The sequence below is a fragment of the Trachemys scripta genome, chromosome 2 (assembly GCF_013100865.1).
Source record: "Trachemys scripta elegans isolate TJP31775 chromosome 2, CAS_Tse_1.0, whole genome shotgun sequence".
In the NCBI taxonomy this organism is placed as follows: Eukaryota; Metazoa; Chordata; order Testudines; family Emydidae; genus Trachemys; species Trachemys scripta.
In genome coordinates, this window is record NC_048299.1 from 170,962,052 (window position 1) to 170,983,983 (window position 21,932).

General features: G+C 44.7%; 1 protein-coding gene across 1 annotated transcript in view; it reads right to left on the bottom strand.

The window, feature by feature from the left end:
* Positions 1–6,538: 6,538 nt before the first annotated feature.
* The window catches only part of OFCC1 (orofacial cleft 1 candidate 1), a 249,983-nt gene continuing 234,589 nt past the window's right edge, over positions 6,539–21,932 (bottom strand). Inside the window, exon 24 of the mRNA XM_034759559.1 lies at positions 6,539–6,606. Within this exon, the coding sequence (XP_034615450.1) occupies positions 6,539–6,606 (68 nt within the window). The remainder of the gene's footprint in view (positions 6,607–21,932) is intronic.

Here is a 21,932-nt window from a genome sequence, read left to right on the forward strand (position 1 = left end):
AGTGCTGGACCGGGCGCGAGGCCGGACGGGGAGCCGGGGGCGCGGTGCCGGGCCGGGAGCCGGTCAGCCGGGCCCGCGGGGAGCCAGTCAGCCGGGGAGCCGAGCCCGCGGGGCGGGGAGCCGGGGAGCTGAGCCCGCGGGGCGGGGAGCCGGTCAGCCGGGGAGCTGGGCCCGCGGGGCGGGGAGCCGGGGAGCCGAGCCCGTGGGGCGGGGAGCCGGTCAGCCGGGGAGCCGGGCCCGCGGGGCCGGGAGCCTGGGGGTGCGCCAGGCCGCCGGGGGCCGGCAGTGCTGGGCGGGCCGGGGGTGGTCGGCCGGGGCCGGCACCCCAGGGCCCGAGCCGACCCAGGCTGGAAACGCCGGGGGGCCAGCCTGGGCCGCGCCTCCTCCCCCCACACCCCCCTTACCTGTTTCAGGCTTCCCGCGAATCAAATATTCGCGGGAAGCAGGGGAGGGGGCGGAGACTTTGGGGAAGGGGCGGGGTTGGGGCGGGGGTGTGGGCGGGGCCGGGGGCGGGGCCGGGGGCCGTGGAGTGTCCTCCATTTGGAGGCACAAAATATGGTAACCCTAGCTTTTTCTATGTTTTACATTTGCAGGTTCAGAGCTCCCTGCTTGACTGGTCCCTCTCTTCACCACACACACACACCTTTCTGAAATGATGGCAGGAGAGGAGGGAACTAGGGTAGTGACACCTATTGTTTCAAGTTAGAGGAAGATATCTTGTGTTTCTTTTGGCAGCAGTAGTTACTCTCCATCTTCCCTTTAAAAGGGGATAATACAAGGTAGCGTGCAGTCTTATGGGAGCGGTGAAAAGGTAACATCTACGTTAAGCATCAGGTGCTCATTTTAACTAGTAATTTGTAAAGTCCAAATGTTGGAGTGCTTATTTAAACCTCTTGAATATGCACAGACAGATAATCCCATGAAAAGAGGATGAGATTGGACCCAACTGGAAGAAAAAAGCATTAGCAAATACCCTAAGAATGCCCTTTGATGTGGGCACACTGGAAAAATGAAGACAGACCCATGCATAGAATTAAGTGGCAGGCCACAACTTTTATTAAACTTTAAAACACTATCTTCCCGTCATCCATACTCTCCTATACCAAGCATTTAATTGTTTCCAGTGTATGTGTTTACAGAGCTCCTTACCATAAAACCCATATTTCAGGGTAGGCTTTCCTCAGCCTATCTCCCAGGACTTAGCTCTCTGAGGCCTAGCACCGTTCCCCCCTCTCGCCCTGTTACCAAAATCCCAGATCTTTTACCAATGGGACCCGTTCATTTTATTCTCTTAACCACACTGGAAACTGGCCACAAGTCGCCACAAGTAAACACCACCATCCCCCTAAGCTACTAAATGCATTCCTACTTAATCAATTGTGGCTTGATGGTTCTGCAAGGAAGGCAAAAAACCTCCCTGGTCTTCCACCAATTAGCCCATGGGAGCAAAAATTTCTTCCTGCCCCTCTAAAGAGGCTATTGGCTAGACCCACAGCATCTGTCAGTCCAGTTTCCCATTCCAAGTTCGAGTGGGCTGCTGGAATAGAGCCAAAAGAGGCTCCACATGGCCCCTGTACTTGGCTGTCTTGGGAGCTGGGGAGCTGGCCAATTAGCACCCCTCTCCCCCAATTGGCAAATGGGTGCCAGATTCCCACAGGGAGGAGCTACCTATGTTGTTTGGTGAGTGTCTCCCTACCTTGCCACTGGGACGGTCCTCCTTTCACCTCTTGCCGCATCAAGTTCCCCGACCCATTAATGCAGGTTGGTAGCATTTCATGTGGTATTTTAGCACTTCCACTTCCCAGCTGAAAAAAGAATGAAGGGCAGAGGTGCACGTGTGACATGCCAGGGTACAATCCTGATGTGAGTGAATGTGTCATCCCGTCCTGTAACCTTGGGTGCCTTGCAATGCCTTGCCACTGTAGCCTCTAATCTGGGTTGTGCTCAGCATGTTGGTCACTCCCAGATGCTTGTGTGTACTACAGTCTACCAACCACACCTTGGCTCTCACCAGCTTTGATTACTACTACAGGGTGACCCCAACACACTTCCAATTAGGGTGGGCCTGAGTGGTCCGTTGCCCACCCATTTTGTATCCAGGCCCACCCCTCAGCCCCGGCTCTGCTCTGGCCCCAGCACTTGCCCTGCTCCACCCATCTGCCTGGCACACCTGCCAGGGAGCGGGGTCGGGACGTGGAGGTTTGCCCCGCTCTGCCCACCTGCCTGGTGTTCCTGCTGGGGCCGGGTGGGTTGAGCGGGGCAAGCACCCATGCTCCCATTCTGGTCCCTGGCAGGAGCACCAGGCAGGCGGAGGTGCGGGAGCTCCCATTTTTCTGGCATCCGAGAGAGCAAGTGAGCGGGTGGCTGGCGGTGGTAGAGGAGATCTTCTAAAAAGGTAGGCCCGCTGCCTGGGGGAGCTGGGCCCAGCGTGGGGCAGTGGGACCTGGAAGGGAGCCATGTGCCTGGAGAGCAGTGTCTCCTCCTGGAACTGGGTGCATGCCCGGGGGGAGTCCCTGGGCAGTGGGTCCATCCATCACACCCCACAAGGCTGGCTGCAGGGTGTGGAAGGAGGTAGGCCCCCCATCCCTCTTGACCTCCCAGTCCCCCCGAAGTCAGGACCCACCCAAATATCCCATGCTGCCTACGCCACTGCTCCCAATGCCAGACTTTCCCCCAGAAATGTATATCCTGCAATGTTCAGCCCTCCCAGACACTCCAGAAATATTGATTTTGTTATTCCTTTAAGGGAACAATATGTACCAGCTTATGATAAATGAAGTTGCCCAGACACTAACTTACATGAAACAATAAGAACAAGATTATTAGCTACAAAGAGATAGACTTTAAGTGAGTTCAAGCCAGGGTTACAAGAAAAATGAAGATGAAATGCATTCTAGTACCTAACTATATTAGATTTAAAGCAAAAGTTTCTCACCACATGCTTCCAACAGCATTACTGATTAAATTTGCAGGTCAGGACCCCTCACCCTGAGTCCAACAGCTGCTTCTTTTGTCTTCTCAGGTGCAAAGAGTGAGAGGAAGTGGGTCTTAGTGTTTGCACCTCCTGTTTATAGTTTCAGTCCCTCTCTTGAAAAGCACTTCCAGTTGAGAACTAGACAAAAAAGAGTCTGTGTGGAAGGATGTTCCCTACTAGGTTTTTTCACCTGTGTGAACTACCTGTATTTTTTTCCTTTCCCCTTTCTGGTTGATGACCTTACTGCTTTAATGAAAATGTAGGCCTTGTCTACACTGCCACTTTACAGTGCTGCAACTTTCTCGCTCAGGGATGCGCCCCGCCCTAGCGCTGCAAGTTTCAGCGCTGTAAAGTGGCAGTGTAGACAGTGCACCAGCACTGGGAGCCACGTTCCCAGCTCTGGTAGCTACTCTCCTCATGGAGGTGGGTTTTTTAACAGCACTGGGAGAACTATCTCCCAGCCCTGGTGCCATGACTACACAGCCACATTAAAGTGCTTTAACGTTGCTAGTGAACACATACCCTAAGACAAGCATACACTCTTTTGTTCAAGACAGGTTCAAGACAGGTCTGTTTGACCAGTTTGGTGAAATGTGAGTCAGAACATGTATTTTTAACAGTGTATAGGGGAAATTTATAACTTTACCCATAAAGATACCCCACACCTTTTACCACGATACAACTTGCTGATCAGAAAGTTATAAGTTTTCAAATGATACCTCACAAGGCATGCTTTGTACAAAGATTACAACAATAGTGTTTAGGGCATGAATACACAGGTGCATTCCATCACAGCATGAAAATATGTTATTTAATTTCTGATAATTATTCTACAACATTTACAAATCTTTTGAAAGGTTTGATTTGGGATTATTTCATTTTAGATTTTATCTAAATTGGTTCACTCATCCTTAAATCTAACCAGATGATAGTAAGACATTACTTGTAAATGTTTAAATTAGTCCCTGAACTAGGAAAAAAATAAACATATTAAGAGCCTAATTCTGCAAGGTGCTGAGCAGACCATTAAGATTAGACCATTATTATTTGGAATTATTTTCCAGTTTAGGCCTACATTTTCAAGAGAGTTACCAATGATTTTAGTTGTCTCAGATTTTGGATGCCCAACCTAACACACCTTAATTTCTGGGGCAAAAAAAATAGACTCCTATAAGGTCTTTCAAGTTGGGCACCCAAAAAATGAGGCCCGCAAAATCACCAGTCACATTTGTAAATGTAGGCCATGATTTCTTACAGTAGTATGCTATGTAGTTTATCTTGCTTTTGAATCTAACGAACGTTATAAGACTTATCACTTAAAAACACACACACACACACACTTTTGCCACTGTAAATTGCAGGAAAATGTTTATTTCACGTAGTTGCTTTAGAAGCCAGACAAATCCGTTATAGAATAAATGGAACCTTAAGTTAAAATAAAATAAATCTTTGGAATATTAAGTCTTTTAGTAGTTGATATCCCTCACAAGTTCAATTAAGGGCCTAATTTGAAGCCCATTGAAGTAAATTGAAATACTCCCTTTGGTTTCAAACTCGATTGATAGTCTTTGTCTTATTCCTGAGACATAAGTGTTCATGACACAAAACCACCACCACCACATTTGGCAGTAACTGGCAGTCTCAATAGAGCAGTCAAGGATTAAATGGAGGGAGAGAATGCACAGTCATCTCACCTTTAAAGGAACTTCCACATTGGCAGAGGAAAGCTTACAAGGAAAATCAAAACAAAACATAAGTCTGTCAAGAATGGTGTGTTCTAGATATCCCTGCTCTCTCCTTACATTGACTAGGGATGGAAGAATGGATTCACTTAAAACAACCAACCCAAGACTCTTGTCCAGAACTTAAACCAAGCTGAAAATTATTATTTTTTTAAATGTTTGAAAATGGAAAACAAATGTATTCACCGCTGCACTTTCTGGTTTCTGTTGGGACCAAAAGTGGACATGTACTCATGCTCTGGCATTCCCTGTCCAGTTTTACAGACTTGGGAGGATTGGATAACTCAAATACGATTCAGATGAGTGTCCAAACATTCAGGAGCTTATCCAAACTAAGCTTCTCTTTTATTCAGTGGGGGCAATTAACAATCATGTTTACCTTAATAGTACACTGCAGGCCATATCTTACTCATCTTAATGGCATGATTAGTTTAACCTAGGTCATTGGGCCTACTTGCATGAGTGAGAAGAGCAGGATTTAGCCCTACATTAGTGCCTGTATTGTCACAGTTTTAAAAACATTCTGTTTACTATTTCTTTCAAATTTTCATTTCAATTTGGCCGTGACAATATCAGCACTGCCATAATATACATAGGGTGAAATTCTGGTCCACCAAAACCAATGAAAAGACTCCCAGTGACTTCAATGGGGGCACTATTTCACCCATACTGTCTAGAATCCTTTCAGTGCATTGCAATGTGCAAATTGCAGTCCTGGTGAGAGTCAACTTTTGTTTAAGCTACTAGATCTTGAAGTCAACAGGAGTTTACCTGATTAAAGACTGAGTAACAACCAAGGGCCCAGTTAATCCCTGACCATTGTTTTTTTCTGTGGGAGGCAGAAAGAGAGAGCAAGTCTCTGTAAAGTTTTCCTGGTGGAGATTTCTCTTGAATTGTTGTGCTGGGGAATGGGAAGTGAAGTCTGTTCCCTGTGGAATAAGTTGTGGAGCTGGCTCACTTATTCTGGTTTTTTTCCCCAGGATATGCATGAAGACCAGGGCTATTTATGCAGAAGTTCTGTGCCTCCAACCCAGCTTTGTGTTCTTGGCAGACCTTCAATTCCAGTCTCTCATAGAAAGGTGATGTTGCTAGGGGTCACTGAGTGGTTACAGGCCACACTGTATCAAAAAGGGATCCCCAATGTGCATGGCAGAGAGGTCTTGGAAAGTTAGAGGAGTTGGACAAAGGTACAGAAATATTTTCCAAAAAACCCCATTCCTTCCCTCTCCCCCCAAAAGCCACACTTTGTTAAAAACAAGTATCAGGTATATAGGCAGAGGCTGTCAATTTTCCTAGGTATCTCTGAGCGGCCGCTGTGTGGGATAACATATGTCATGGTTCTTAGGCCCCACCTTCTCCACTTTGCTCCTCCTCCTTAGGCCAAACCACTCCCTGTCCTGTTCCTACTCAGATCCTGAGCATCATGGAGTGCTCTCTACAAGGTCCAGGACATGGATGGGATGTGGGTAACTGACTCATCTTAGAAGGTCTTAAATTGGGAGAGAACATTTTTAACAATTAAAACAAAAATCTACAGTATGTTGCTGTTTTTAGGTTACAGATGTAAAAGTCAACAGAATATAACCAGTTTCAGAATTATTTTGGGGGGACGTCCTCTTGTTTCTTTTATTTTTACGTTATATCTCATAGGCTGTGGCTCTCATCTTTCTGAGAGAGGTCTACATTTGGGCAAGAAACACAGGGGAGACAGGCAGGACCTCAGTTAGGAATTCAGGATATGGCCCATAGTTAACTTGTTCTGTACAAAACTCACTTCTGCATAGAGTGGGGGTGGGAGTGGGGGGGTCTCTACTGCAACTGATCAATTAACAGGGACAACCTGAATATGAGAAGCTTGAGTCCGCACAGTTTGTGGCTTTTCTGGAAAGACTGTAGTAACAAAAAAGCATAACAATTTAACAGAAATACTTATCACACTATGTCATGAAAAGCCTCATTAGTTTTTCTTTGATAATTAGCTATAACTGTGTTAAAATTATTAGCTAAAATGAAACAAAGGGACTTTTCAAAGAGAACCAGCATGAATACTTCTAGTGAGTAAATTAAATTGAAAAAGCCTTGATTAAGCAATATACACCTAATTTCACATAAAAGTGCTGATTTCTCCCTGAAGATTAACTGTGAACTCCATTAATGTGAGGAAAGTTTGATATGAATATCAATTAAAGCACCAAAAAGTATATTCATATACTATAATAGGGAAGGTTTGAACAAAAATCTTGCACAAACACAATGCAGTTTGCAGTTAAGGGTGTAGCTATGTCTTTATAACACCTTCAGGTGCCTAGTGCAACACGTGAAGTCACACAATGTTTGGAACACCTGTCTTGCACAGGGCTAAGGCATGTCTATGGAATACTGATGTGAAGTCAGTTGAAGCACAAGAGGATGACAGTATTAAGTCATAATGGTGGCCTGATTCTTCATGACCATGCACATTGTATAGTCATTTCTACCTGTGCAAAATGGATGCAAAATACTACAGAATCAGTATTCACCACTCACATTAGTAGTTGTATTATACACTAGTTGTGCACTCATTTAACAAGTGTGTAAATAAGTACACAAGGGGCAAAACTGTGGAGAATCTGGTCCATCTGACTCCAGGAGCACTGGAGGGCAGAGGAGGTGCATGCTTAGCCACAGGACTTACTGTAGCTGGGCCAGATCTTCAGTTGTTGCCAACTGGCACAGCTCTATTGACTTCCCAGGTTTGGTCCCTGGAATTCACAACTGCATTACTCCAATTTTATGTCAGCGTCGAATAAAACTGGAGGTAACAATAGTGAATCAATCCATATAGTGTACCCTTCTACCACTGCTGCCCTGATAGGTGCTAGCTGGTACACAGAGAGGAGCACATCTTCCAGGGAGTTAGACATCCTCCTGTGGTTTCCAGTGCAGCCAGAAGTACTGGTTGTCCCTCCCTCCTGAACTCCTTATTCAGGTAAACCTACGCTGCTGTCCATGGGACATTTGGCTGAGTAAGGAGTGGCGAGGATCCATCATAGATCTTACATTATAACAATGCATATGATTAACATGTGTTTCTGCCATGCACTGTTCCATGCAGAAGAAAAATGCACGCAAGTCCAACACATCCCTTAATATTTATACTTAGCTCATTATTTCATGGACCACTGGAGCCACGATATTTTATTCTGGGAATTAGTATCAAGAATACATTTTAAAAGCTCTTTTGGGTTTATTACTTAATTTTTCATATTGTGATAGCAACTAGAGAGCCCCATTGCATTAGGAGCTATATTCAAAACATAGAACCAAAAAATGATATCTGTCACAACCCAGCCCAGTCTTCCACTCTGGATGGACCAGGTTCAGAGAATTGCTGTCATATGGTTTGGATTTTTTGCATGCTGTGTAGACATAGCCTCAGGCCCACACCTGAAGTGCTGACCCCATGTCTGAAACCCCTCTTGGCAGTGGGACCCTGCAATCTGGCTGCCTAGACCCTAAAACCTGTGCCCCGACCCTCTTGAGCCCCCCACTTGCCTAGACATGATCTCCCCCAGAATTCACCTAGCTGTGGGAGCTCTGGTTTCTCCAGTTACATTGCAGGGGTCATGTGGTAGTGAAGCAAGGAGGCACAGGCTTTGCAAAAGAAGTTGTTTTTCATTGTTTTTTAAAGTAAAGTACAAGAGTTACAAATCTATGGAAAACAACAAACTCCTGAATGCTCCCTGAATCTGATGTGTCTTCCAGTTCTGATGATGAAATAGCACTTCTTGCTGGGAGAGCCACACCTTTTAAAACAGTCTGTCCCTCTTTGGTCAGGAGAATAACAGTTCCCCCACCCATGTGTTTAGTTGGGGGGTGGGGGAATTCGAGCCCATCCCCCCCCCCCCCCCCCGCACACACACACATTTTCTGTGAAGAGATAACCCATTCAGAGGGAGAGGCCCTGCTTATAGAAACCCCATTGTTCAAGCAGGTAAAGAGTCTTTCAGTACTTATGGCTCCTTGGTTATTCTGTCAAACCTTTCCAGTGCTTGCTACATGGGAGGTTCCCGCTACCAAATGAATGTTTTAATTTACAATGACTGTTACACAAGTACAAATAGAATTCATAACTGACAGACATATGCCCCCAAACTCCCAGTCACAACAAACCAAACCAACTCTCTCCATTTGCTGCTTCTGGCACCTGGGGGCAGCCACACTACTGAGGATTCCCTACAAGGAATATTACCAGACAAGGCACAGTAAGTGGGGACCCACACAGGGAGGGAGAAAGGGAGAGGAGGTACCTATGTTAGGATCCATGATTTCACAGAAATATAAAGAAATCCTTTAATTTGTTATTTTTATTTAGAAAAAAAAAAGTCAGATCAAGAGGAATTAGCTGAGATTAGGGAGTAAGGCCCAGAATCTCAAAGGGATTTAGGCATCTAACTCCCGTTGATTCCAGTTGGAGTTAGACACCGAAATATCTTTGAGAACCTGGGCCTAAGCCTATAAAACACAACGTAAAAATAAAAGAAACAAGGGAACCTCCCCCAAAAATAATTCTGAAACTGGTTATATTCTGCTGACTTTTACATCTGTAACCTAAAAACAGCAACATACTGTAGATTTTTGTTTTAATTGTTAAAAATGTTCTTTCCCAATTTAAGACCTTCTATTCCAAGTTTGAGCCTGGAGCAAATTTTTACAGTGGAGTTGTAAACCCATGAAAATGGAGGTTTATAATGGAAACACTGGCACAACCCTAACTAATGGTGCTATGCTAATGGGTGCTGCTATAATAATAAAAATAGAGATTTTATGCCGGGCACAGTGGTGTACACCACCCAGAAAAAGAAGGGAATACAGGTGAAGAATCAGTAACACTGGGTTTCTTAAATAAAAGAAATACAGCAGGTCTTGTGTTGTAAAGAATATAAATAAATACTTGGCCAGAATAGTGCACAAATACAGAATATGAACCATTCTTTGGGAAAATGATGGGTTATTAAGGTATGGAATTTAATATCATTGTCAATCTATAAAACTTTTACAACCTAGTCCTATTTGCACAGAGATTACATCCCCAAAGCTCAGTGCCAAAGACACATGTTAATAAGCTCACAACTTTTAATTAAGCAATATGTATAAGTAGATTCCCATTAAGCTGTGATTTGTGGGCTAGTTCATTACAGTGGGTTCCAGCCACCAGACACATATTCAATACAAATCAAGCAGCCTGCATATTATCCAGCTTAATGTGAGCCTACTTGTGATATTTTATCACCAGTTCAGATTGGTGGTTCAGAGAACTATATTTTCTCTAAGATTGGGGGCAGCAACCAGAACCTTATAATGACCCCATGTCGCTTGCTTAATGAAGCTATCCATCTGCATTGTTTTCTTGTAATTGGTAATTATTCATATAGTTAGTCATAATTCGATAATAAACTTTTTATACACAGCACAGAGTCCAGACATATTCCCTTTAATTTGAATTAGCTAATAAAATGAATAAAAAAGTAAATATGGATTTCAAAGACCTGGAATAATAAAATTAAATAATAGGTTTCACCCCCAGGGGATTGGTGACAATATCTGCTAGCCCTTTGAAATGAATAAACCTAATTTGGATTCCTAAATAATCTTGAAATCCGGCCATCACTTTGTGCCATTGGCTGTTAAGTGGAACTTTTTTAGCCTCCTTAAAAACTGCTGGCAGAATATGGTGCACTCAGACAAAACATTCCCATTGATGTCACTGGAAGTGAAGACCATGCAAAGACTGAAGCCCCAGTCTTGAGAGCCATATAGGAATGCTGCTGTACCTACCGTAGTTTTCAGTCCAGGATTTGGGCTTGAGCAAGGACTTTCATTCAAAGGGTCCATACCCTAAAGTCTGGGAAAAGTTCTAGAAAAACCCTAACAACCACTGCTTGGAATTATAGCTTCCGTCCCAATAATGATATATCAATCTTAACAGAAATGTCATACTTAAAAAGCATGCTTTGCTAATAACGAACCAGTTAGTAACACCATTTTTCCTGAGGTTTTTAGCACCCTGCTACTGCTTTATCCGAATATAGTAAGGGATACATTTTATAAATGGAGGGCACATCTCTCCACCAGTTTCTCTCCTTACTTATAAAAATGAACAAATTAAAACTATCATACCCCTTCATTTTAAAAAAAGGTTTTAAATCATTTAATCATTTTCATCACATTTAATCAAGTGTTTTAATCATCATCAGCCTTCCCAATCTTCCACTATTTTAAATGAATACTCAGACCATCAAAGCATCACCAGGAAACCAGAATTTGCCATATTGCACCAAATTATTGGTCCACCAAATTTAGTATCTTGCTACCAGCAGTGACTTATACACGTTTTATGAAACTTAAGAGTGGGAATGGCGTTCCCTACAAGGGTATTTTTTGGGTTGGCAAAAAAGGAATGAGCTCATGCAGAAGGAATCTTGAGCCACAAATCAAAAAAGCAAGGAGTAGGGAACGATCATAATTAGCTGTGGCTTTAAATGTAATAAGAACAAAATTTTAAATCAATATGATGAGCTGCTTGTAGCCAATTAGAAGACCTATATATGGGATCATCCTTGTGTCAATTAGGCTTGTCTCATAAATAGAGCCTTAAAGCAGCATTCCATAGTTCATGAATTGATTTTGCTGGAAGGCCAGTGAAAACTGAACTGCAGTAATCTAGACAGTAGTAACAAAGGAGGGCATCCGCGAGAACTACACGTCCACCTTCTGCAAATGATGCGTTCAAATGGGCTTCATTCACCATTTCATTACTCCATGATCATACCAATAGAATTATTTCATAGCACAGGCCTAAGACTGCAGCAACTCAAGCCTAGTGCTCCTACATTGCACAGAACACAGGGCAAACTGCACCCCACCTGACATGTTTGATATGCATCACCACTGAACTCCAGCATTCCATCTTGGGCATGTGCTCAGAATACATGGCGTTCTACAAATCACAAAAGCTACATGAGCTGCCAGCAGCTGAGGAGTTAAAATCAGGCTCCTGCGGCCTGTCGAGAAAGCTTGGAGTCAAGAAAAAACACCCAGACATTTAACTGTTGAGACGGGAACAACAGCCATTGCAGCCATTAAAATCAGCCATTAAAATCAAATGTCAAAGGAGGAATGGTGCCTATCAACTTTTAGAAACCAAAAGCGATAGTGCAGCATTAGCACACAAATGGTTTGCACTATCGAATTAACTTCTAATAAGGGCCATATCAGTTTTGAATTTGCACCACCAAGTCTCTGGATGAGGAAAAAGGGATCTGTTTCATCCCCATAGCAATGAGAAAAGAAATCCAAACTATTACAATTTTGGCCTAATTACCAAGACAAACTGAGGGGCTACTGCGGAAAGTAAGGGGCATGGCCACTCGGCTGCTTACTCATGCAGATCCAGTGTTTACAGAAGTATTCAGAGAAGATGTATGCTGGAGTTTCAACCCCTATTTCTGCACAGGGCTAGAACAAAAGTTGTGAAGGGCTTCAGAGCTGCCACTCACCTACATTTGCATCAGGCTTGAATTCTATCCCCAAACACAGTCCTTGTGTAGTTCCCCATCCAAAGCACATTCGGTGTCAGGTTGGATGCCGGTAAAATGTCATCCTCAGAACAGACAAAAGGAATCATGTGGAAATAACAGCAGCAAAATCTCTTCAGCAGAAGAATTTAAAATATAAAATGCACTGAGTTTTTTTTAAACTTTCTTTATATGTTCTTACTTGTCTTGCTCTCACATATATGAGCTGAGGTGAGTTAAAGGATGAAGAGGTGAATGTTACAAATACAAAGGGCATACAACAAAGGAACTTAGAATTTCAAATGGGGCGACTCACGTGCTTAAAGTTAGGCACGTGTTTAACTACCTCCCTGAACAGAGGCCTAGGGGGTGGGAAATACAGACTGTTACAGCCCAGACTGAATCCCCTTGGCAGAAAGTCACCAGTCTGCTGTATTGGAGTCAATCACTGGATCCCACATGGCCCCAAGACAACTGGGTCTGCACCATGTACAGACACTGCTTCTAGTTTTGGCCTCGTAGGCACACTCCTGGGGTACAGACTCCTTGTTTGGAACCCCTCCTTGGGATGCTGAATTCCACAGTACAACTGCCCTAGGCCTTGAAACCAGGGCTGAACCTCCCAAGCCTCCACAGTCAGTTATGCACCCCCATCTCCAGAGCTCCACCTCCGTGAGCACTCCGGTTTATAGTTAACTCTTCAGGGACATGTGGCAGGTAAAGTAAGGAAAACAGGATTTGCAAAGGAATCTCTTAAACACAAACACACTTTACTGTTAGCACAAGAGCATTGAAGGTCTAGGCAAAAAAACCCAAACACACCTGAATGCAATCCCATTTTAGACTGATTTTACCCATCCATTTGCATCCAAGGTATATCCTTGCTCAGGCTAGGTGGAGACTTCCTCATCTCCCCTGCAGCAAGTCCTTCTTGCTGCTAGCAGTGGTTGGCTTCTTACACACAGAAGCCCCCAGCTTAAAAAATACAGTCCCGACCATGAGTCCCCACATAAAACCTCATGCCCTAGTTATGCAGGGTTCACATGCAAAACACTTGTTGTTCCCTGGTGGGTGGGCCAGTAGATAAGAGTCATTATCAGGAAAATAGTCCTTGGTAGTCATCTTGATAACACAACAATAGAGTGTTAACACAGGAAGAGTCAGGTGAGAAACTCCCACTCCTTAGGGCTTTATTATACATCACAATAAAGTTATGCATATGCTAGTCTAAACTGGCTCTCACTACAAGGCACAGAGTATGATCAGATACAAAATGGAAGCCAAAAAACAAAGTGGATCACATAAACGGGTATAGGCCTACCCAAATCCATCACATGGGCAACAGAAAAGAATGAGATTAAGCCATTTAAATTGCCACGTAGTACCTGGGAGGTAGAGTGGGATGGGTTATAATAAAAAACAGATTATGGAAATTTGGAAAGTACAAATTCTGAAACAGATTGTTTCCTGAGGAAACTAAATTAGACAAGTGCTTGCAATGAGATATAGTAGCAAAAAAAAAAAAAAAAAAAAAAAAAAAAAAAAAAAGGCAGTAGAAAGAAAGAACAATGCAATGTGAGAATAGTAGCAAATGACTTCACACACAGCCTCTCCCCTAACAATCTTGAGGAGGGATTTGGAGGAAGAGTGGACATATAGGCAGCCAAAACTGGCATGGGACCAGGGCCGGTGCAACCCATTAGGTGACCTAGGCGGTTGCCTAGGGCACTAGCATTTGGGGGGCGGCATTTCGGGTCCTTTGGCGGCGACTGCGGCGGCCGGATCTTCGGCCACCCCGGTCGTCGTCGGCATTTAGGCAGAGGGAGTTGGGGCAGGGGGGCACGGGGAGGGCCGCCTGCAGCAAGTAAAGGGGGGGGGAGTGGCACGCAGGGGAACTCCCCGCCCCAGCTCACCTCTGCTCCGCCTCCTCCCCTGAGCATGCCGCTCCACTCTGCTTCTCTCCCTCCCAGGCTTGCAGCACCAAACAGCTGATTGGCGCTGCAAGCCTGGGAGGCGGGAGAAGTGGAGCAGCGACGGCGTGCTTGGGGAGGAGGCGGAGCAGAGGTGAGCTGGGGCGGGGAGCTGCCGCACGGCTCCCTGGGCCAGGGGGAGCGCCTCGGGGCGGAGAGGGGAGCTGCCGTGGAGGGGCGGCCTTATGGTGGGGGTGTGGAGAGCTGCTACAGGGCTCAAGGAGGAGGTGGGGGGGCAAGGTGGAAGTTTCGCCTAGGGCACGAAACATCCTTGCACCTGCCCTGCATGGGACATTGGGATTGAATGGTTCTAGCTGCACAAAAAGGTTTCATTTCAGAGACTGATTTTCCAGCTTGAGTGAAACAATGATATATTAACTTTAATGAGACAACTAAACAGTACTTTCTAATAGATTTAACAAATGGATTAAATCCTAAAATTACATCTAAACAAGCTTTCCATTAACTCTGGCACATTATTAGTCCAACTTCTTTAAATGCCTTTCCACCTGTTTGAGAAGATTTATGCCTTGGTCCTGTGAAGTGCTGGGGAATGGAGAGACCTCAGAACCTCAAAGAATTACTCAGAATCTTGCAGGACTGAGTCTTGAATTAGATATTTGTATTTGGGATTCTTGGAGAAGAAAATTAACTGTGGCAGCACATCCCTTCCTTTAGATGGGAGGCATCTCCTCAGGCCTGTATACTGGGAGTTTTCACAATGACTAAGGGGTACATGACAATAGAGTACAAGTATTTGATGGGTGTGAAAACCAAAGAAGTTTTTTAGAGTGGGACAAGGAGGCTTAATTAACAGTAAGGGGATGACATTATGTGAAGGAAAATTTAGACTGACTGCATGGGAACTCCAGACTATTACATATATTAGAGTATGAAATAGTCTCCAAAGGGAAGTGATGGAAACCCTATCATCTGAGTTATTTAAAAGTGGACTAGGCAAAGTACTGGAAGATATACTTGAGGAAGCCATCTTATCCTGGCCTCCTGGGATAAAATAGATAATGTAATCAGGCTTTTCCCATCTCCAGTTTCAAAGATTCTATAAAAAGCAATTTATGTCCCTACCTAGTTTATAGCAAAGAGCAGCACCTCTATGCTATTCACAGATCTAGAGCTAACTTTCAGAAGCCCTTAATAAATAGACAAAATTATTCAAAACTGATTTTAAAAGAGAAAAAAATATTATAGGTAAAAGAAACCATAGAAATAGAAATACAGAACTCCCTCATTATAACATCACATTGACAACTAATTACTTTGTTTTAATAGGTAAAGGCCACGTTCTCCCCTACTTTCAGACCACTTTGCCCCACACTGTCAGTGCAAACCTATCATAAAACTGGCATAGTTGCCCCAGGAGGTACAGCCCATTGAAGCAGGATTTTCCTGTGGTAGTAAGCCACTGGTGTAGTAAGACCAGCAATAAGAACATGAAAATTGAGAGCCAGCAAGGAATTAAGCCCCCTTAAAAAGAATAAATCAAAGATGCTGCAGGAGCACCACAAAAGGAGCTGCAAAGGGATATAACATATTATCAAAGTGATGGAAGAAGGGGTCCACATGTTAACATCTGTTCTCTAAACAAGCAATGACCAGTATACACATCTCCCTTTGTCCTCATTCCCTGCATGTGAAGATTACACCTACTCTTATTGGCCCTAATCTGCAGGGCACTTAAGCACATGCATGACTTCCAGCACCTGAGCAGTCTTGTTGACTTTCAGGGAACTACTCACATGCTTAAAGTTGAGCGCAAGCTTAAGCAAATTTCAGGCTCAGGAAGGATGGTCCACCAACCTGTACATATTAAACATTCACATAAACAAACTACTTCGTAGAAAAAAAGGCTTCTGCTACAGGCAACAAATACATCTTAAAAAAAAATGGTCCAAATTCATTTATGGTGTGTCTCCATTGCATCTTGATGTTTAGGGCTGTTGGTAATAATTTGGGACTCCAAGTTTAACCTAATTGTGAGTTCACCTGTGGAAGAGTGGATAAAAGTTTACAAAATGTTGCAATCACATTATCAGTGTTGAGGGGAAAAGGTGCAAAAGGGAGCCAGTGACTGAATTAGTCCAAAAAGACGTACTGAAAACTCAGGGACTATGTTAAGACCATGACTGGTAAATAACAGAAGAGTGAAAACAGAAATCAATGAACCAAAATTGGTGTGTCAGAAATTAGCCTAACTGGTGAACAAAATAATGAGGATGGCTTTTTCTACCCATCACTCCTTTTGGGGCCCTTATAGAAAGAAGTTGGGGGTGGGGGATGAGCTGAAGCAGCAGCTGTCTGTTAACAGACGCTGAAGTAAGATTTACCAACATGGCTGCTAACCCCACCATCTCCTGAGATCCCAGGATCTTCCTTAACACTGTCAGACCTTCTTCATCCTAAGAAAGGTCCTGACCAGGCCAGGCCAGAAAGAGGGATCTAACTAGATCTAAATTAGACTGGTGGAAATGGCAAACACCATCTGTGATGTATGTATGTGTGACACACACACACACAGTGTATCCTTTTCCTTCCCTACTGAGATAGAGTAGGCCTTTTTAGGTCTCATTTGGAAATTTGCAGATATCCTTGCCCTTTAGAAGTCCTTCCAATTATGGAGACATTCAATCTCCAAGTGTTTCAGAAAAGTTTAATAGAGGTTTGCCTTGTCTGTGAAGGTTAAGCACTACTAGACCCTAGGTCAGGGTTTATCTTTAACCCCTCGCTGCTGCAATTGGCTAGTACCTGACCAATCAGGCTCTTGTGGGAGGCCGAGGTTCGCAAGCTATCTTCCTCTTGGTGGCTGTTGCCCGACTCAGTGAACTCTAAGGCCTTGGCTACGCTTACCCGGTAGTTCGGCGGTGAGCGATCGAACTTCTGGGTTCGACTTATCGCGTCTTGTCTGGACGCGATAAGTCGAACCCGGAAGTGCTCGCCGTCGACTGCGGTACTCCAGCTCGGCGAGAGGAGTACCGCGGAGTCGACGGGGGAGCCTGCCTGCCGAGTGTGGACCAAGGTAAGTTTGAACTAAGGTACTTCGAACTTCAGCTACGTTATTCACATAGCTGAAGTTGCGTACCTTAGTTCGAATTAGGGGGTTAGTGTAGACCTGGCCTAAGGCACACCACCCTCCCTCCTGGTTGAAACTCCTTCCTGTGATAAACTCTCTCTTTTAAGCTCATTGCCTGAAAGTAGAGCAGGCTCTGCAGGTGTGTCTATGTAGTACAGGCTGAGCCCTGAGGAACTTGTTCTAGCCTTTTCTTGATTGGGATGGGGTGAGCTCTATCACACCCTCATTATTTATTCTCTTTCCTATCCCTCTTCTTTTGTCTTCTGTTTAATAAGAGTCTGGCTTAGCTGGCCAAGATTGGATATTTTGCAACACTGCTGTAAGCCTGTGACCAAACAGGCTTTTAAAAGCAATGCCCTGAACAGCCTGATGCTCTTACAAGTTTGCCATGTCTCAGAGTGGCTGATAAAACCATGTGCTATGTCTGTATTTTTCCAGCAATGAGACTGCAAGTGATAGTCAACATCAGAGACAGAAATTGCATTTTCAGAATTGGCCTCTTCCCCAAGGCCTTGCTCTGGCCCTGCCCCTTATCTAAGGCCCCGCCCCCACTCACTCCAGCCCACCTCCCTCTGTTGCTCACTCTCCCCCACCCTCACTCAATTTCACTGGGCTGGAGCAGAGGGTTGGGGTGCGGGAGAGGGTGTGGGTTGTGGGCTCTGGGAGGGGGCTGGGGCAGGTGGTTGGGGTGGGGGATGGGGTTCAAGGTGCTGGCTCCGGCCAGGTAGCTCCTGAAAGTGGCAACATGTCTGGCAGTGGCTCCTAGGCTCAGGGGTGGGCAGGCGGCTCTGCATGCTGCCCCTGCCTGCAGGCACCACCCCTGCAGTTCCCTTTGGCCGCAGTTCCCTGTTCCCAGCCAATAGGAGCTGCCAAGTCAGTGCTGAGGGTGGGGGCAGCGCACAGAGACTCCCTGGCAGTGCATCCGCCTAGGAGCCGCTGCTGGACATGCTGGCTGCTTCCGGAAGCAGTGCAGAGCCAGGGCAGGTAGAGAGCCTGCCTTAGCCCCGCTGCACCACTAAACTTTTAGTAGCCTAAAATCTCCTGGATTGGCTTCAGTAGCATCCGGGAGATCAAGCCCAATTCCAGGAGACTCCCAGCCAAACCAGGAGGATTAGCAACCCTACAAAAATAGTAGGTCCAGCCCAGCTCAACTAAATTTTTCTCTTTGTCTTCAAAAAGGAAACTGCCTAAGAAATTGTTAAAGAAGGGGATTTTCCTTCTAAAGATTCTCTCCAGCTAAAGGAAAAGGGAAGAGGGATTGTGTTTAAAAAAGCCTTATTTAATATTTTACATTTAAAATGCTTTAACTGTTTTTCCCTTTTTTCCTATATCTTTAAAAAAAATAAATTAGAAAGGGTTTTTAATGGTGTGTTTGCCACGGTACTAAACAGCTTCTATTCTCTGTATACCAAACCCCAAACCTTGTTTAAAACTGTTTAATATTGGACAGCGACCGGGTCACAGTAACAGCTTTGACACTTGGACCCATTGCATTTAAATTAATACAACGGGGCTTTATTCAGACAATGTGTAATTTAGAAATCACTTTTTATGTATTGTTAAGGGATTATACAATTTTGCATTTGTCTAGGCAGATATTTTAAATATATGCAATAGTGAAAGCAACACAAATGAGGAACATCAACAATTTCATTAACAAGTAGCACAATGTGTGCACATACCTCCTATGCAATCTTTTAAAAATGTACCCTATTATGTCTAGTTAAGTCAGCCTCATGTCATTACTTTATATTAGTGTATGTGACAGAATTGGCATAGCCAGACAAGATGCCTCAGAACAATTACCTCAGCCAGAAAAATTGAAAAAAGGGAATATTATATTTTGAAAATTGAGTTAAACAACAACATTTCCCCCCCCCCCAATGCTTTTTTTTTTTAATAGGGAAAAGTGTATCTTGATGCCTAAAACAAAAAACAAAACAAATAAATGGTTACATTTTGAGCATCAGAAGGTTTTTAGGACACAGATCTTGTAAAACAATAAAAACAAATATCAGTGTGAATATATAAATATTTCCCTGACAGCAAGAAAGATGACATAAAAAAAGAACTACTGGAGTCTGCAGGAAGTTACAGGAACACTGTTTTACTGCAGTGTTTGAGTCATTATTATGGAATACTATAGCTTTTCTCCCACAAGGAAAGATTTTGAAGCAAGCAAAAAGGTGCTCAACATGATCTTTCAAGTGTGAGGCCTGGTCACAACACTGTCTACTTACTGTTGAGGCACCACCTTGTGGCTACATGTGGGGGAAAGTTCTGGCCATTTTGACACCCCCTTTTGTCTCTCCTTCAAGCTGATGCCCTCTCCTGCCGCAGGAGTTGCCGTGCTTCCTCTTTGTGAGTTGGGATGCTCCCTATTCATGGCTGGGCTCTCCAGACAGGTCACTGTAGTTTTCCCCTTCTGGGAAATACAAACTGTCTCAGACAGTCTTCTAATTCACCACCCAGCCAGTGCCACTTCCCAGTGGCTGGTAGAGGAACCCAGGCCCACTCTCTACTCCAGGTTCCAGCTCAGAAACCTTAAAATCAGCAGCCAACAGTCTCACAGTCCCAAATTTTGCTACCCTTTCCCTGAGCCTTTTCCTACTCCACCTGTACTAGGCTTCTGCTCTATCACCCTTCTGGGTAAACCCTTCCTTCAGGGTGAGAATCCAGGACTCTCCCTCTAGATCTCCTCCTTTTCCTCTCTAATCTCAGCAAATACCTGGAGACTTCCATACTTCAGCCACCTTTCTACTGCATACTTCTGGTTTTATACTAGCCCCAGCTGCTCCTGCTCAGCTGGGCTCCATCCTCAGTCAGAGCTTGCTTATCAAGTCTAATTCTCCCTCTGGTGTGGCCTACTCAGGTTACTTAACCCTCCTTGGGCCACTAACACTTTCTAGGCTAGTGAGGGGTGAACACCCCATCACAGGCCCCAGTATTGTACTGATTTCCAGGTGGGAGGTGTGATGGTTCTCAGGGCACCCAGGATTGTGAGTCACCCTGTTATCCCCCTGCCTCTACCATGGCAGAGACTTGCTTTTGCTTAGCTGGGTGTTAGCTCCCTGATACCACCAGCCTGTGATCCACCCAAGCACTCTCCTCTGGGCTATGCCAGCCCTTCCTTTGCCTTGCAGGTTAACAATACATGCACCCCAGTCCCCAAGCCCCTGTGAAGCATCCCCCTTTACTGTCCATTCCCTTATTCACTGAACAGTCACAGAAATACCAGGTCTAATGTCCCCAAAGGGAACAGTGCACACACCAGCTTGTCTGAATCTACTCAGAATCACCAACTTGCTTAATATCACAGAACTGAGATATACTTATACTTATAGTGAAAACAACAGCAAGTTTATTATCAAAGATTCAAGAGATAGTGAGTAAGGAGAATGGAAACAAAAGGGTTACATTTAAAACAAAAGCAGAATACACTTTCTAAAGTTTAAACTTAACTATTAGCTCAACCTTCTGCCTAATGAAGTTCATCTCTCCCAAAGCATTTTGCAGTGTCGTCAACCAAGGCTGGTTGTGCCCTGTTTTCATGAATGTAAATGCACTATCTGTCTACTTCCTAAGTGCAGGAAGATGGAGTGACTTCTTGGTTCCCCTAGTATAGGCCAGCAAACCTTTGAAGTGTATTGCAAGACATGGATCTTTTCCTCTGCTGTGTTTCTCTCGCTCAGTATAGCCAACTTCAAGAGATCAAAAATTGTGAGTCGGACTCCCAAAAATCATGAGATTTTTTTAAAAAAAGATGATATTGTGTTTTTTAGGTCAGTCTCTTGAGTTTTGAACTCCCCCTGCCCATCCCCAGGGAGTCTGCATGTGACAGTTATTGTTGCCCGCTTTCCCACATGTACTGGATACGATGATTTTGGCCTCTGCTGCAGGAGCTCTCACCTCCACATCTGCCCATCTCCTGCCCAGTAATTAATCCTGTCTCCCAGTCCCATCAGTTCTGTCCCCACCCAACCCCCCTCAATTCAGCTCCCACTCAGTTCAGTCCCCCAGCCACCATCATCACCACCCCATCAGTTCAGCCCCCCTACCCATTGACCCCCACCTCCCACAGTTCCCCCTCCCACCACTCACCCCATCTACTCAGAACCCACCCTCAATCAGCCCCCACCCTCCTCATTCAGTCCCCTTCCAGCCTCCGGGTCACAGTTCAGCACTCCCAGCCTCACCTCTGCTCCTCTTAGGGTTCATCGTCCTCCCCAGGCCTGGGGGAGCTGTAGGGGGAGTCCCGGCTGCCTGGGGATGACTGACATCAGGATCCCCAGCTGCCTGCCTGACAGTGATTTCTAAATAAAATTATTAAGCCTGACTCATGATCTTGGGGTAGAACTCTCAAATATCAAGATTTCTTTTTTCAGACACAGCTGGGAAAAAATAATCCTGATAGTTGAGAGTTCTATCACAAGATCATGAGTCAGGCTTAATTCTACTTAGAAATTATCACGAGATCATGAGTCGGGCTTAATTCTACTTAGAAATCACGTGTCTGACAATTAATCGGTGAGAGTTGGCATGTCTGATACCTGTTAGTCCCTTTGTGAAATTCTGACAATCCTTCATTGGCATTCAGTTTAG